Genomic DNA, 15226 nt, shown 5'->3' with positions numbered 1-15226 from the left:
GATGGATTTCAAGGCCTACCTTCAAACTCAGTATCTCTTTGCTTGACATCATGGGAAAATCTAAATAAATCAGCCAAGACCACAGAAAAAAAATGGTAGACTTCCACAAGTCTGGTTCATCCTTGGGAGCAATTTCCAAACACCTGAAGGTACCACGTTCATCTGTACAAACAATAGTACACAAGTATAAACACCATGGGACCACGCAGCCGTCATACCGCTCAGGAAGGAGACGCATTCTGTCTCCTAGAGATAAACGTACTTTGGTGCAAAAGGTGCACATCAATCCCGGAACTACAGCAAAGGACCTTGTGATGATGCTGGAGGAAACGGGTACAAAAGTATCTATATCCACTGTAAAATGAGTCCTATATCAACATAACCTGAAAGGCCGCTCAGCAAGGAAGAAGCCACTGCTCCAAAACCACCATAAAAAAGCCAGACTACGGTTTGCAACTGCACATGGACAAAGGTCGTACTTTTTGGAGAATTATCCTCTGGTCTGATGACACAAAAATAGAACTGTTTGGACATAATGACCATCGTTATGTTTGAAGGATAAAGGGGGAAGCTTTCAAGCTGAAGAACACCATCCCAACCGTGAAGCACTGGGGCAGCATCATCATGTTGTATGGGTGCTTTGCTGCAGGAGGGACTGGTGCACTTCACAAAATAGATGGCATCATGAGGAGGGAATATTATGTAGATATATTGAAGCAACATTTCAAGACATCAGTCAGGAAGTGATAGCTTGGTCGCAGATGGGTCTTCCAAATGGACAATGACCCCAAGCATACTTCCAAAGTTGTGGCAAAATGGCTTAAGGACAACAAAGTCAAGGTGTTGGAATGGCCATCACAAAGCCCTGACCTAAATCCTACAGAAAACTTGTGGGCAGAACTGAAAAAGCGTGTGCGAGCAAGGTGGCCTACAAACCTGACTCAGTTACACCAGCTCTGTCAGGGGGAATGGGCCAAAATTCACCAAACTTATAGTGGGAAGCTTGTGGAAGGCTACCCAAAACGTTTAACGCAAGTTAAACAATTTAAAGGCAATGCTACCAAATACTAATTGAGTGTATGTAAACTTCTGACCCACTGGGAATGTGATGAAAGAAATAAAAGCTGAAATAAATCCTTCTCTTTACTATTATTCTGACATTTCACATTCTTAAATAAAGTGGTGATCCTAACTCACCTAAGAGAGGGAATTTTACTAGGATTAAATGTCAGGAATGTGAAAAACGGATTTTAAATGTATTTGGCTAAGGTGTATGTGAACTTCTGACTTCAACTGTATGTATGTATAATGATCTGAGCGGTAGTCCTCAGTTTGCATTTTGACTCCAAGTGATCTTGACTCAAGAGGTTGGTGACTACTGCTCTGGGGTAAGGTAACAATATTCCAGGAACATAAAAAAAGCAAGAGTTTACGGAATTTTGCAACCCTACTCACGGGCATTTACGAGTCAGGCTTTGCTGTATGTCCAACATGCTGTCTCTCTGGTCAGGTGGTGGCTCCGGTTAGAGAGACCTGTGCCCAGACACTGGGCGTGGCCTTGCGCCACATGACTGACAGTGGTGTTGCCATGACAGTAGACATCCTGCTGAAGCTGCTGACAGAGGACCAGTGGGAGGTCCGGCACGGGGGTCTTCTGGGCATCAAGTATGGCCTGGCAGTCCGACAGGTACCAAAAACCTCCTGTCCTGTCTGCTTGCCTCTGCTGTCCACCATGCATGATGTGTGTTATCCATTTTAAGGCAGTAAAACTAGTGTTTTATACATGCATACTGTAGACTAGACCAGGGTTCCTCAACTGGCTGAATTTAGGCCATGGGTGAATTTATTTGTCCCCCCCCCCCCAAGTTTTATGAGCAAAAAAAGGCTGAATCTAGTTCATGATCCCAGGACTGCACTCATTGTCTTTCTGTAACATTTTCTTCTTGCTCCCTCGCTTTCCTCTCAGGACCTGATATCCGCTCTGCTTCCACGGGTGCTCCCTGCCATCACGGAGGGGCTGCAGGACCTAGATGATGATGTCAGAGCGGTGGCGGCCGCGGCCCTCATCCCTGTGGTGGACGGGTTAGTGCAGCTACTCCCCAACAAGGTCAGACAGGAGCTCCTCGCTACAGTCACTCTTTACATGTGGTCACCTTAACTGTTCCTTAGCCTCTCTCCAACCTCACCCCTCTGTCATGCCTGTTCCATCGTAGTTCAGTGTGTGTTGCTGCGTGGATGGAAACAGAAACCGTTATGTTAGACTCTTAAAGATTAGTAGGCCTATGTTAATTAATCAGTTCTTGATCGGTCCTCTTTTAATAGCTGTATGTCAACAGTAGGCTGCTAATTATGATAATAGTCAGTTCACCGACGTCAACGAGGCATGTTGAATGAATGGTAGCCTAGTAGTCAGACTTAACTTGATGGATTAGGTCAGAGATGGAGATCTGAAACAAGCTCCTATAGGCCTAGTTCAGTTTCCTATTCCAAATAGCCTAGTGAGCTAGACTACTAGCTACTTTGCGTCCAGTAATTTAATTGTTATGAATTATCTAGACTAGCCACATAGACACCTAATAATGAGAATAATCATTACCCCTACATTTTATCTAGAATAATGTGACATTTTTAGGATCAAACACAATACTTCCATGTTGGCTACATTGTTTATCATTTAAGACTAAGTTTCAGGAAATGGCAATTACAGGTTAAAAAAAAAAGCTAAATGCTCCAACTTCTTGAGGGGGAAATTGACTGACCCCCCCGCCCCTCGGGACCTCCCAACCTTAGTCCTACATCAACCCCACCTTGTCAGAATATCCTAGGGAGAGCCCTGATTGTACATTTTAAAAATATAAGCGCAACATGAAGTGCTGGTCCCATGTTTCATGAGCTGAAATAAGATCCCAGAAATGTTCAATATGCACAAATAGCTTATTTGTCTCAAATTTGATGCACAAATTTGTTAACATCCCTGTTAGTGAGCATTTCTCCTTTGCCAAGATATGCCACACTTGTCAGGTGGCTGGATTATCAAGAAGCTGATTAAACAGCATGATCATTACACAGGTGCACTTGGTGCTGGGGACAATAAAAGGCCACTCTAAAATGTACAGTTTTGTCACACAACGCCACTTTTTGATGGAGCGTGCAATTGGCATGCTGACTGCAGGAATGTCCATCAGAGCTGTTGCCCGAGAATTGAACGTTAAAGCCGCTTCCAATGTTGTTTTAAAGACTTTGGCTGTACGTCCAACCGGCCTCACAACCGTAGACCACGTGTATGGTGTCGTGTGGGCGAGCGGTGTGCTGATGTCAGCGTTGTGAACAGAGTCCCCCATGGTAGGGTTATGTTATGGGCAGGCATAAGCTACGAACACAATTGCATTTTATTGATGGCAATTTGAATGCACAGAGATACCGTGATAAGATCCTACGGCCCATTGTCGTGCCATTCATCTGCCGCCATCACCTCATGTTTCAGCATGATCATGCACAGCCCCATGTCGCAAGGATCTGTAAACAATTCCTGGAAGCTGAAAATGTCCCAGTTCTTCCATGGCCTGCATACTCATCAGACATGTCACCAATTGAGCATGTTTGGGATGCTCTGGGTCGCCGTGTTCCAATATCCAGCGACTTCGCACAGCCATTGAAGATAAGTGTGACAACATTAGAAAGGCCACAATCAATTTTAAAGGTATATGTGACCAAACGAGGCATATCTGTATTCCCAGTCGTGAAATCCATAGATTAGACCCAAATTAATTTATTTCAATTGACAGATTTTCCTTATATAAATTGTAACTCAGTAAAATCTTGTTGCGTTTTTATATTTTAGTTTAGTATAATTAATTACTGAAGAACAGCCTACCATTCCTACTGAGGCAGTCTTCTGCCAACATAAGGCAAAAAAAAAAAAAAAATTTGCTATGATTTGAGCAGTGTGGGTGTTGCCCGCGCCGTTGTGGGGTCTGCGGGGTGGGTGCCGCCGCCGCGCAGAAGTGATGCTCAAAATTCTTGGCATGTCTATGGCACAATAGGGTGGTGTTCAGTTGGCACCAAATGGAAGAGAACTGATTGAAATCGGGATGGACTACCTGGACATTTTCTTTTTCCGTTGCAAAAATGTTTTCCATTGAGTTTGCTGATGAACACAACCCAGTTTGATGTTTATTTGCTCTTTTTTTTCAGTACTGTGCTAACCATAGCAGTTGTCTCTGTTTTATGTAGATTAAGACTGCTGTTTTTTTCCGGTATTGTTCAGGTCCCATTCATAGTGAACTCCCTGTGGGACGCTCTCCTGGAGCTGGATGATCTGACAGCCTCCACCAACAGCATCATGACCCTACTGTCCTCTCTGCTCGCCTACCCTCAAGTCCGACAGTGCAGGTGAGTGACACCTCTCCTGTCTGTACAGATATAACCTCTTCTCCCACTTCATCATCGAAATCATGAACGTCTTGTACTTTAAGGAACATTCCGATGATCTACAGTCCCAACAAAAATTGCGCTAACAATTGTGGTAAAAAGCAGGTCTTGTAAAGTCAATGGTGTTTATGGCTGAGAAACGTTCAAACCAGTACGTGTTTGTTGTTGTGGTTCCCTTTGTCAATGAAACTTGCTTTGGATGTACTAAGGACAACTTTTGCAAGGGATGATAGGCCCAACAACGCTCTCTTTTTGTCCCTCCAGCATGCAGCAGTCCCTAACGGTCCTCGTCCCTCGGGTCTGGCCATTCCTTAGACACACCATATCATCAGTTAGACGGGCCGCACTAGAGACCCTTTTCACCCTACTATCCAAAGCTGACCAGGTGGGTTTGTAAGAGAAATATGTCAATGGCCCAATCCTAAATAGACCCCTATGCACTAGTGTAAAATCTAAGAGGATTTGACAGGTGTAAGTAATAAGGTAATAGCTCTGCCTTGCCCCCTGATAGGCTAGGTGGAAGTTTCACCATATTGCTTGTACCAATCAAATCCTCTCCGGTCTCCACACACGTAGGGCCTTACATGCTGACCACACCGCTCGCGTTACAAAATAAATGTATACATGTTATTCAGTCATTGCATCCACACTGCTTGCGCACGTCAACGACGCTGCGTAGTGTGGCAGATGAATCGGAATTAGTTTTGGGTAACAGATAATTAAGATGTCTTATCTGCATAAAATGCTTATGTGATATACTTGTTATTAGAATGTATCCCTTTGGACTCTGGTGTTGGCAGTTGCACTTCTTCCCTCAGCTCGGGCACAGTCACATGGGGCCTAGAGAGGGGAGAGGTCAGACTTGTCTTTTACATGTCTCTGGTGCTATGCAGAATATCAGAAAGGGAAGAGGACAGGATGGAACATGGTTTTCATATGTGAATGTGTCTTTACCTATTCTTAAACCATGTGAAGGGATGGCGTGATTAATGGGGAACCAATTACTTGTCTCCACAATGTCTGTGCGCAAGTCACTCCCTCCTTTGGCATTGGGGGGAGGTGTATGGCCGTGTCTGGAACCATTGTATGTCCCCTCTGATGTTGCACTTATCCTGGGATAGTGTATGACCTAGAGGCTCACTCTCCTCAGTGAGCTTGTCCAGGAGAGGGGTCAAGAAGGGGTTTTACTTGAGATGGGAGTATCTAGAGTTGTCAATTGAGTTATGCCATTGGACGAGTTGGTGGTTTTGTGCTATGAAGTACCAGGAACGAGATTAGAACCTCGTCTGAGGGACCAAACTGAACGATAATTTATAGCGAATGCTATCAGGCTACGGGATACTCCTTTGTCATTATAAAGTCTTCCTTTGTGAACTGTTCCTAATATCTGTGGTTTGTTATGTCGACTAGGGGGGTGGATCTTTGCTATAAAAGATCTCAGTAGCCATTGTGTGGTCACTCTCAACAGTTCATTAGAAATAGGGAATCGTTGAAAGTCATTGCTATTGCAAAGCTCTTATTATTAAAGATGTAGTTTAAGTATAACTCTGACTGGTGTGTGAAGTTTCTCTCTCCTCATTTGGTAATACAGAAATTAACCACCACAGTAGCCAGGCGCTGAAATAGAACTTGGTTCTATTTGTGAAGCTTGACGTGTTGCTAGTCCCGCCTCTCCAATCTCCTCATTGGTTTTTAGGAGCATATACCCACGTGGGTGATTTGGAAGATGAACTGAGGTCCACACTCCAGTCCAGTTGGTGGTGGTAATGCACCTAAAAGTTGGTTGCCAACCGCCATATAAAGTCCAAAGAAGAACAAGAAGCCTGAAGGAGGAGAGATTACTAGAAACAAACTCGGGTTGTCCTTTTATCTGTGTATTAATTGTCGGAGTAGAGGACCTTGTGCATTTCAGGTAAAATAACAACAACCCAATGTTTATATCCCAGGACAAATTAGCTATAGTCATCGATTTTTGAGGTTGGGCCAAATTTTGGAATGCTAATGTATGAATACAACTCTTCGTTGTCATAACTGAAGTCTGTTTTGTGTTGTTCTAGAGCTGTGCATTATGGCTCAACCAGGTCCTGCAAGACATGCTCCGACACATCTTCCAGTCGTGCATCCTGGAGAGCAATCAGGAGATCCTGGACCTCATCCAAAAGGTTTGAGACACACACACACCACACTAGTCAGGTTTCCATTGACCCAGGTTTATTCGACAAAAGCAATTTCGCAAACAAATTATTGTGACGTGTAATAAAAAATGGCAGACATAGGAGACATTTTCTAAAGATCAACAACATTTTTATCCGTTCAACGGGTGGGGTTGTCTTTGGTCTAACTTTTATTGCGACAAATGATGGAAACAGTGTTTTTAGAATAAATGATTGCCAAATGATTTTGATGCTACGGTGCATGTGATGTCATCGCGTAACTATAAGCTCTTCTCCACATTTAATTCTAAGTGCCTACTGCTTGCATTTAAAAAAAAAAAAAAACGATAAAATGTTTTCTTTGTGAGATGACAAAGATTATCCTGACTTTCAAGAATTCCTGAATAGCTTCACCTTTTCAGGTTAGCTTGAAAGTTTCTCCATTCAATTTGCAAGCAGCATACCACCCTGCATCCCACTGCTGACTTGCCTCTGAAGCTAAGCAGGGTTGGTCCTGGATGGGAGACCAGATGCTGCTGGAAGTGGTGTTGGAGGGCCAGTAGGAGGCACTCTTTCATGAGGTCAATAAATTAAAAAGTATATATATATATAGGATACCTACTCATTCAAGGATTTTTCTTAATTTTTACTATTTTCTACATTCTAGAATAATAGTGAAGACATAAACTATGAAATAACATGTATGGAATCATGTAGTAAATGTGTTAAAACAAAAATCTTCAAAGTAGCCACCCTTTGCCTTGATGACAGCTTTGCACACTCTTGGCATTCTCTCAACCAGCTTCACCTGCAATGCTTTTCCAACAGTCTTGCAGGAGTTCCCACATGCTGAGCACTTGTTGGATGCTTTTCCATTACTCCGCGGTCCAACTCATTGCAAACCATCTCAATTTGGTTTGAGGTTAGGTGATTTCGGAGGGTTCTCGTCATCTGATGCAGCACTCTATCACTCTCCTTCTTTGTCAAATAGCCCCTTACATAGGCTGGAGGTGTGTTGGGTCATTGTCCTGTTGAAAAACAAATTACAGTTCCACTAAGTGCAAACCAGATGGGATGGCGTATCACTGCATAATGCTGTGGTTGCAGGTGGTTACAGGTGTCCTGACTTAAGTGTGTCTTGAATTCTAAATAAATCAGTGACAATGTCACCAGCAAAGCACCATCACACCTCCTCCTCCATGCTTCACGGTGGGAACTACACATGCGAAGATCATCCGTTCACCTACTCTGCGTCTCACAAAGACATGGCGGTTGGAACTGAAAATCTATTTGGACTCATCAGACCAAAGGACAGATTTCCACCGGTCTAATGTCCATTGCTTGTTTTCTTGGCCAAAGTAAGTCTCTTCTTATTTGTGTCCTATAGTAGTGGTTTCTTTGCAGCAATTTGACCATGAATGCCTGATTCAGGCAGTCTCATCTGAACAGTTGATGTTGAGATGTGTCTTTTACTTGAACTCTGATGCATTTATTTGGGCTGCGATTTCTGAGGCTGGGCTCCCGAGTGGCACAGCGGTGTAAAGCACTGCATCTCAGTGCTAGAGGCGTCCCTACAGACCCTGGTTCGAATCCAGGCTGCATCACATCCGGACGTGATTGGGAGTCCCATAGGGCAGCACACAATTGGCCCAGCATTGTTAGGGTTTGGCCGGGGTAGGCCGTCATTGTAAATAAGAATTTGTTCTTAACTGACTTGCCTAGTTAATTAAGGTAAAATAAGGAACTCATCCTCTGCAGCAGAGGTAACTCTGGGTCTTCCTTTCCTGTGGCGGTCCTGTCGTTTCTCTTTGCTTAATTAAGCTGTTCTTGCCTTAATATGGACTTGGTCTCTTACCAAATAGGGCTATATTCTGTATACCACCCCTACCTTGTCACAACACAACTAATTGGGTCAAAAGCATTAAGAAGGAAAGAGATCCCACCAATTAACTTAACGAGGCACAACTGTTAATTGAACTGCATTCCAGGTGACTACCTCATGAAGCTGGTTGAGAGAATGCCATGAGTGTGCAAAGCTGTCAAGGCAAAGAAAGGGTGGCTACTTTGTAGAATGTCAAATATAAAATATATTTTGATTTATTTAATACTTTTTATTTTTAACACTACATGATTCCATATGTGTTATTTCATAGTTTTGATGTGTTCACTATTGTTCTACATTGTAGAAAATAGTAAAAAATAAACTAAGGGAATTTAACCTAACCCCTCTGAATCAGGGGTGCGGGGGTCTGCCTTAATCGACATCCACGTCTTCAGGAACAGTGGGTTAACTGCCTTGCTCTGTGGCTGAACGACAGATTTTTACCTTGTAAGCTCGGGGTTACGATACAGCAACCTTCCGGTTACTGGCCCAACGCTCTAACCACTAGGCTACCTGCCCAGAAAAGCCTTGAATGAGTAGGTGTGTCCAAAGTTTTGACAGGTACTAATAAATAAATATATATCTTCCAATGTCCCAGGGCAGTGATTGGGGACATTGCCCTGTGTAAGGTACTGTCTTTTGGATGGGCCGTTAAACAGGTGTCCTGACTCTCTGGGGTCACTAAAGATACCATGGCACTTATCGTAAGAGTAGGGTATTAATCTGGCTAAATTCCAAATCTGGCCCTCACTCCATCATGGCCACCTAATCATCCCCATGTTCCAATTGGGTCATTCATCCCCTTTCCTCTCCCCTGTTACTATTCCTCAGGTTGTTGCTGTAAATGAGAATGTGTTCTCAGTCAACTTACCTGGTAAAATAAATTATTTCAGATGTACAGGAGTGCAAGTTTCATCATGGCATAGACCGTGGCAATATGTTGGCACATGAGCATTATTGGAATATGGCAAGTATTAATAAATTATTGCATTCTATCCATGCTGGCTTTCACAGGATACCTGAGGCATGAAACAGATGGGAGGTGGGAGGGCATACATGCTGTCGTCAATTTATTCATGCGCAATTTGCCTAAATGCGGAATGGAAACACTTCAACCACTTTTTTTTTTAATGACACTAGGTTTTTGCAGATGTTTATTTTATTTTTGTGACGTCATTACGTCCAGCTGTTTTTATCGACATGATTGTGAAATGGAAATGCACCCAAGCAGGCAATTGTTGCATCTGTTTTCTATACACACTTTCGAAATGTCAACAAAAAAATCACTGGACAAGTTAATGTAAACATGGCTAAAGTTACATTCCTGTAATTTTTCTATAAATTCCCTGGTTTTCCAGAAATCCTGGTTGACGGATTCAAATTTTCCTACTTATTCCCTCCTGATTCCTGGCTGCTGTTTTTAACGAGTTTTGTCTTCTCGCAGGTGTGGACCGAGCTGCTGCGCCAGGCCCCTCAGCAGTACGTAGTAGCAGCCAGCTGTCCCTGGATGGGCGCCTGGCTCTGTCTGATGATGCAAGCCTCTCATATCCCCATAGACATCAACATGCTGCTGGAAGTCAAGTCTCGCTGCAAGGTGAGAGGGTGGTTACTCCGTTAGGACTGATCGTTACATCTGCTGCAGATTCTATTCTCAATTGTGCTCTTATTCCAACATTAAAGTGCTCCCTTAGGATATACACTCAGTGGCCAGTTTATTAGGTACACCGTTAACACCCCGTTAACAAAAGTGGTTCGCTCCTACAGACAGAGAGTCACGTGGCCGTGGCTTGCTATATAAAGCAAGCACAGGCATCAAGGCATTGAATTGCTGTTCGATTGAACTTTAGAATGGGCAAAACTAGTGACCTAAGCGACTTTGAGCGTGGTATGATCGTTGGTACCAGGCGCGCCGTTCCTGTATCTCAAACAGCCGGCCGCCGGGGCTTTTCACGCAAGACATTGTCTAGGGTTTACAGATAATGGGACGACAAACAAAACATCGAGTCAGCTGCAGTCATGTGGGCGAAAACAGCTCGTTGACGAGATGTCAAAGGAGAATGGCAAAAATCGTGCTAGCTAACAGGCGGGCCACAAACAGACAAATAACGGTGCAGTACAACAGTGTTGTGCAGAACGGCATATCGGAACGCATAACTCGTCTGTCCTTGTCATGGATGGGATATTGCAACAGGCGCCCACACCAGATTCCACTCCTATCGGCTAAAACCAATAAGCGGCTCCAATGGGCACGCGATCACCAACACTGAACAATTGAGGAGTGGAAAACATTGCCTGGTCAGACGAATCCTGGTTCCTGTTCTCATGCTGATGACACAGGATTTGGCGTAAGCAGCATGAGTCTATGGCCACATCCTGCCTGGTGTTAACGTTACAGGCTGGTGGTGTAATGGTGTGGGGAATGTTTCCTGGCACACGTTGGGTCCCTTGATACCAATTGAGCAATGTTTCCATGCCCCAAATAATTCAGGTTGTTCTGGAGGCAAGTGGGGGCAACGACCCGGTACTAGATGGTGTACCTAATAAACTGGCCACTGATTGTATATTGCCTCGTATGATGCAATAGTCTAGGGCGCTATTCATTAGGGCACACTGTAGGCACTTTTTGCAACGGAAAACAAAAGTGACTGTTCTTATTGGACAACCTCAGATGGTAGTCCGTTTTGGGCAAAAAATAAACATTTCAGGCCTACTGAACTCGACCCAGGGTTCTGATGCAGATGTTCTCTAATATCATTTGACAGGAGAAGGCTGGTGGGAAGACTCGCCAGGGAGCCTTGGTTCAAGTGAAGGAGACTGTTCAGGAGTACATCGCCGGGGCAGAAACCGTGACCGAGGACCCAGTGACGCGGGACTATGTGGTGACACGGGCTCGACTCATGGCCGCTAAGTTAGTCTCTGTTTCTATTCCTCAATCTAATTTTTATCCCTAGAGAGATTTAAGAAAAATCACTAAATGGTAGATTTGGGACAGTAGGCAGCGGTTGGATCCTGAGAGACTAAGATTAAGAACTGAATGCAGCACTGTATGGTATCTGCAGCCAGCTGTTACTCCGGGTTGGCCTGTTCATTACTTGGTGCAAGAGCAACTCGGTCATCTGACATTGTTTTGTCTCCAGGCCTCTTAGTGCCTGGTCGTCCTGGTATACAGTGCATTCGGAAAGTATTCAGACCCCTTGACTTTTTCCACATTTTGTTACGTTACACATCCTTATTTTAAAATGGATAAACGTTTTTTTCCCTCATCGATCTACACACAATACCCCATAATGACTAAGTGAAAACAGGTTTTTATACATTTTCGCACATTTATAAAAAATGTACCTTATTTACTTAAGTATTCCGGCCCTTTGCTATGAGACTCAAAATTGAGCTCAGGTGCATCCTGTTTCCATTGATCATCCTTGAGATGTTTCTACAACTTGATTGGAGTTCACCTGTGGTAAATTCAATTGATTGGACATGATTTGGAAAGGCCCACACCAGTCTATATAAGGTCCCACAGTTGACAGTGCATGTCAGAGCAAAAACCAAGCCATGAGGTCGAAGGCATTGTCCGTAGAGATTCGAGACAGGATTGTGTCGAGGCACAGATCTGGGGAAGGGTACCAAAAATGTCTTCAGCATTGAAGGTCCCCAAGAACACAGTGGCCTCATTTGATTTTTTGTGTATTTTACGCCCTTTTTCTCCCCATTGTCGATCTTGTCTCATCGCTGCAACTCCCCAATATGGAGAGAGGCAAAGGTCAAGTCATGCCATGCCAAACCACACTTCTTAACACCTGCCCGCTTAACCGCTTAAACCGGAAGCACCAATGTGTCGGAGGAAACACTGTTCAACTGATGACCGAAGTCAGCCTGCAGGCGCCCGGACTGCCACAAAGAGTCACTAGAGCGCGATGAGTCAAGTAAAGCCTCCCCTAACCAGGACGATGCTGGGCCAATAGTGCGCTGCCCTATGGGACTCCTGGTCATGGCCAGTTGTGACACAGCCTGGGTTTGAACCCGGGTCTGTAGTGACGCCTCAAGCACTGCGATGCAGTGCCTTAGACCACTGCTCCACCCAGGAGGCGGCCTTCATCACTCTTGAAAGAAGTTTGGAACCACCAAGACTCTTCCTAGTGCTGGCCGCCCAGCCAAACTGAGCAATCTGGGGAGAAGGGCCTTGGTCAGGGAGGTGACCAAGAACCCAATGGTCACTCTGACAGAGTTCCTCTGTGGAGATGGGAGAACCTTCCAGAAGGACAACCATCTTTGCAGCACTCCACTAATTAGGCCTTTATGTTAGAGATGGAAGCCACTCCTCAGTAAAAGGCACATGACAGCCCGCTTGGAGTTTGCCAAAAGGCACCTAAAGGACTCTGACCATAAGAAACGAGATTCTCTGGTCTGATGAAACCAAGATTGAACTCTTTGGCCCGAATGCCAAGCGTCACGTCTGGAGGAAACCTGGCACCATCCCTACGGTGAAGCATGGTGGTGGTAGCATCATGCTGTGGGGATGTTTTTCAGCGGCAGGGACTGGGAGACTAGTCAGGATCAAGGGGAAAGATGAACGGAGCAAAGGACAGAGATCCTTGATGATAAACCTGCTCCAAAGTGCTCAGGACTTCAGACTGAGGTGACGGTTCACCTTCCTACAGGACAACGACCCTAAGCACACAGCCAAGACAACGCTGGAGTGGCTTTGGGACAAGTCTCTGAATGTCCTTGAGTGGCCCGGACTTGAACCCGATCAAACTTCTCTGGAGAGACCTGAAAATAGCTGTGCAGCAATGCTCCCCATCCAACCTGGCAGAGAAGGGAGAAACTCTCCAAATACAGGTGTGCCAAGCTTGTAGGGTCATACCCAAGACAGTAATCGCTGCCAAAGGTGTTGCAACAAAGTACTGAGTTAAGGGTCTGAATACTTATACTTATCAAATGTAAATGTGATATTTCAGTTTAAAATGTGTATTCAATTAGCAAAAATGTCTATACCTGTTTTTGCGTGTCATTATGGGGTATTGTTTGTGGATTGAGGGGGTGAAAAAACTATTTCATCCATTTTAGAATATGGCTGTAACGTAACAATGTGGAAAAAGTCAAGGGGTCGGAGTACTTCCCGAATGCACTGTATGTTGACTGATAGTGGACGCAGAGACAAACCTTTGCTGTTTTTTAAAGCAAATTTCCTGCAATTTTACACATTTTGCCATGGTTTATGCAGTGGTCTTATGCCATGAGTGACTCAAACATTACTATCATGAAAACTATTTTAAAAAATCGTATTTTTTGGGGGAGTGGTGGCCTGATGAAAGATGGCGCCGAAGAGATGACAGCTTCGGTTCTAGTCCTTAGAAAACTGTACAGTATTTTTATTTTTTTTATGTATTTCTTACATAGTTAGCCCAGAGAACCTTAAGTGTTATTACATATAGCCGGGAAGAACTATTGGATATCAGAGAGACGTCAATTTAGCCAGGAATATGACTTTCCCAAAGCGGATCCTTTGTCTGCACCTCCCAGGGCATTTGAACTGATTCCAGAGGCCGACTCTAAACAATGCAGCCGGAGGAGAGGGTGCCGGAGCAGTCTTCTAGTGAGGCTTCGGATGCATGCACACCACTCACCGCTTCTAAATATACTACTCGCTATTGTCCGGTCCCTAGTTAACAAAGTCGACGAAATTAGGGTAAAACTTGCTTTCCAAAGAGATATCCGGGATTGTAACATACTCTGTTTCACGGAAACATGGCTAGCTTGGGACATGCTGTCAGAGTCAGTATAGCTAACAGGATTTTCAGTGCATCGCGCCGACCGGAATAACCATCTCTCCGGTAAGAAGAGCGAGGATTAATAACAAATGGTGTAACTGTAACAACATACAGGAACTCAAGTCCTTTTGTTCACTTGACCTAGAATTCCTCAATCAAATAGCGACCGTATTATCTCCCAAGAGAACTCTCCTCCGTTATTGTCACAGCCGTGTATATCCCCCTGTAAGCGGATACCAAGACGGTCATCAAGGAACTTCACTGGACTTTATGCAAACTGGAAACCATATCCTGAGGCTGCATATATTGTAGCTGGGGATTTTAACAAATAATTTAGGTAGCTTTGTTCTCAAATTAGCTATCAGCATATCGATTGCAGTACAAAAGCGAGTAACACACTCAACCATTGCTACTCCAACTTCCGCGATGCATACAAGGCCCTCCCCCACCCTCCTTTTGGCAAATCTGACCATGACTTCATCTTGTTGCTCCCCTCCTATAGGCAGAAACTAAAACGGAAAGCGCCCTTGCTTTGGTCGGACCAGTGTCGGTTAGACCTTTCGGATTCCACGTTTCAAGATTGCTTCAATCACGTGGACTGGGATATGTTCCAGATAGCCTCAGATAACAACGCTGACTCGGTGAGCGAGTTTATAAGGAAGTGTATAGGAGATGTTGTACCCACTGTGAATATTAAAACCTTGCCTAACCAGAAACCGTGGATTGATGGCAGCATTCGCACAAAACTGAAAGCACGTACCACCGCATTTTATCATGGCAAGGCAACTGGGAATATGGCCAAATACAAACAGTGTAGTTATTCCCTCCGTAAGGCAATCAAACAAGCAAAGTGTCAGTATAGAGACAAAGTGGAGTCGCAATTCAACGGCTCAAACACGAAACGTATGTGACGGGGTCTACAGATGATCACGGATTACAAAAAGAAAACCGTCGTCTTGCTTCCAGACAAATTAATCAACTCCTTT

At 44.3% G+C, this 15226-nt stretch overlaps 1 protein-coding gene across 3 annotated transcripts in view; it reads left to right on the top strand.

Moving 5' to 3' along the window:
• LOC106576794 (TATA-binding protein-associated factor 172) overlaps window positions 1-15226 on the top strand; it is a 71256-nt gene that overhangs the window by 21189 nt on the left and 34841 nt on the right. For all 3 annotated transcript variants that reach the window (XM_014154203.2, XM_045700725.1, XM_045700724.1), the window contains exons 11-17: window positions 1511-1687; window positions 1967-2107; window positions 4268-4392; window positions 4696-4816; window positions 6489-6593; window positions 9911-10060; window positions 11229-11374. In XM_014154203.2, the coding sequence (XP_014009678.2) occupies window positions 1511-1687; window positions 1967-2107; window positions 4268-4392; window positions 4696-4816; window positions 6489-6593; window positions 9911-10060; window positions 11229-11374 (965 nt within the window). The remainder of the gene's footprint in view (window positions 1-1510; window positions 1688-1966; window positions 2108-4267; window positions 4393-4695; window positions 4817-6488; window positions 6594-9910; window positions 10061-11228; window positions 11375-15226) is intronic.

The sequence above is a fragment of the Salmo salar genome, chromosome ssa18, assembly GCF_905237065.1.
Source record: "Salmo salar chromosome ssa18, Ssal_v3.1, whole genome shotgun sequence".
NCBI lineage: Eukaryota > Metazoa > Chordata > Actinopteri > Salmoniformes > Salmonidae > Salmo > Salmo salar.
The sequence above is the reverse complement of the archived record's forward strand: the minus strand, read 5'-3'. Positions and strand labels throughout refer to the sequence as shown.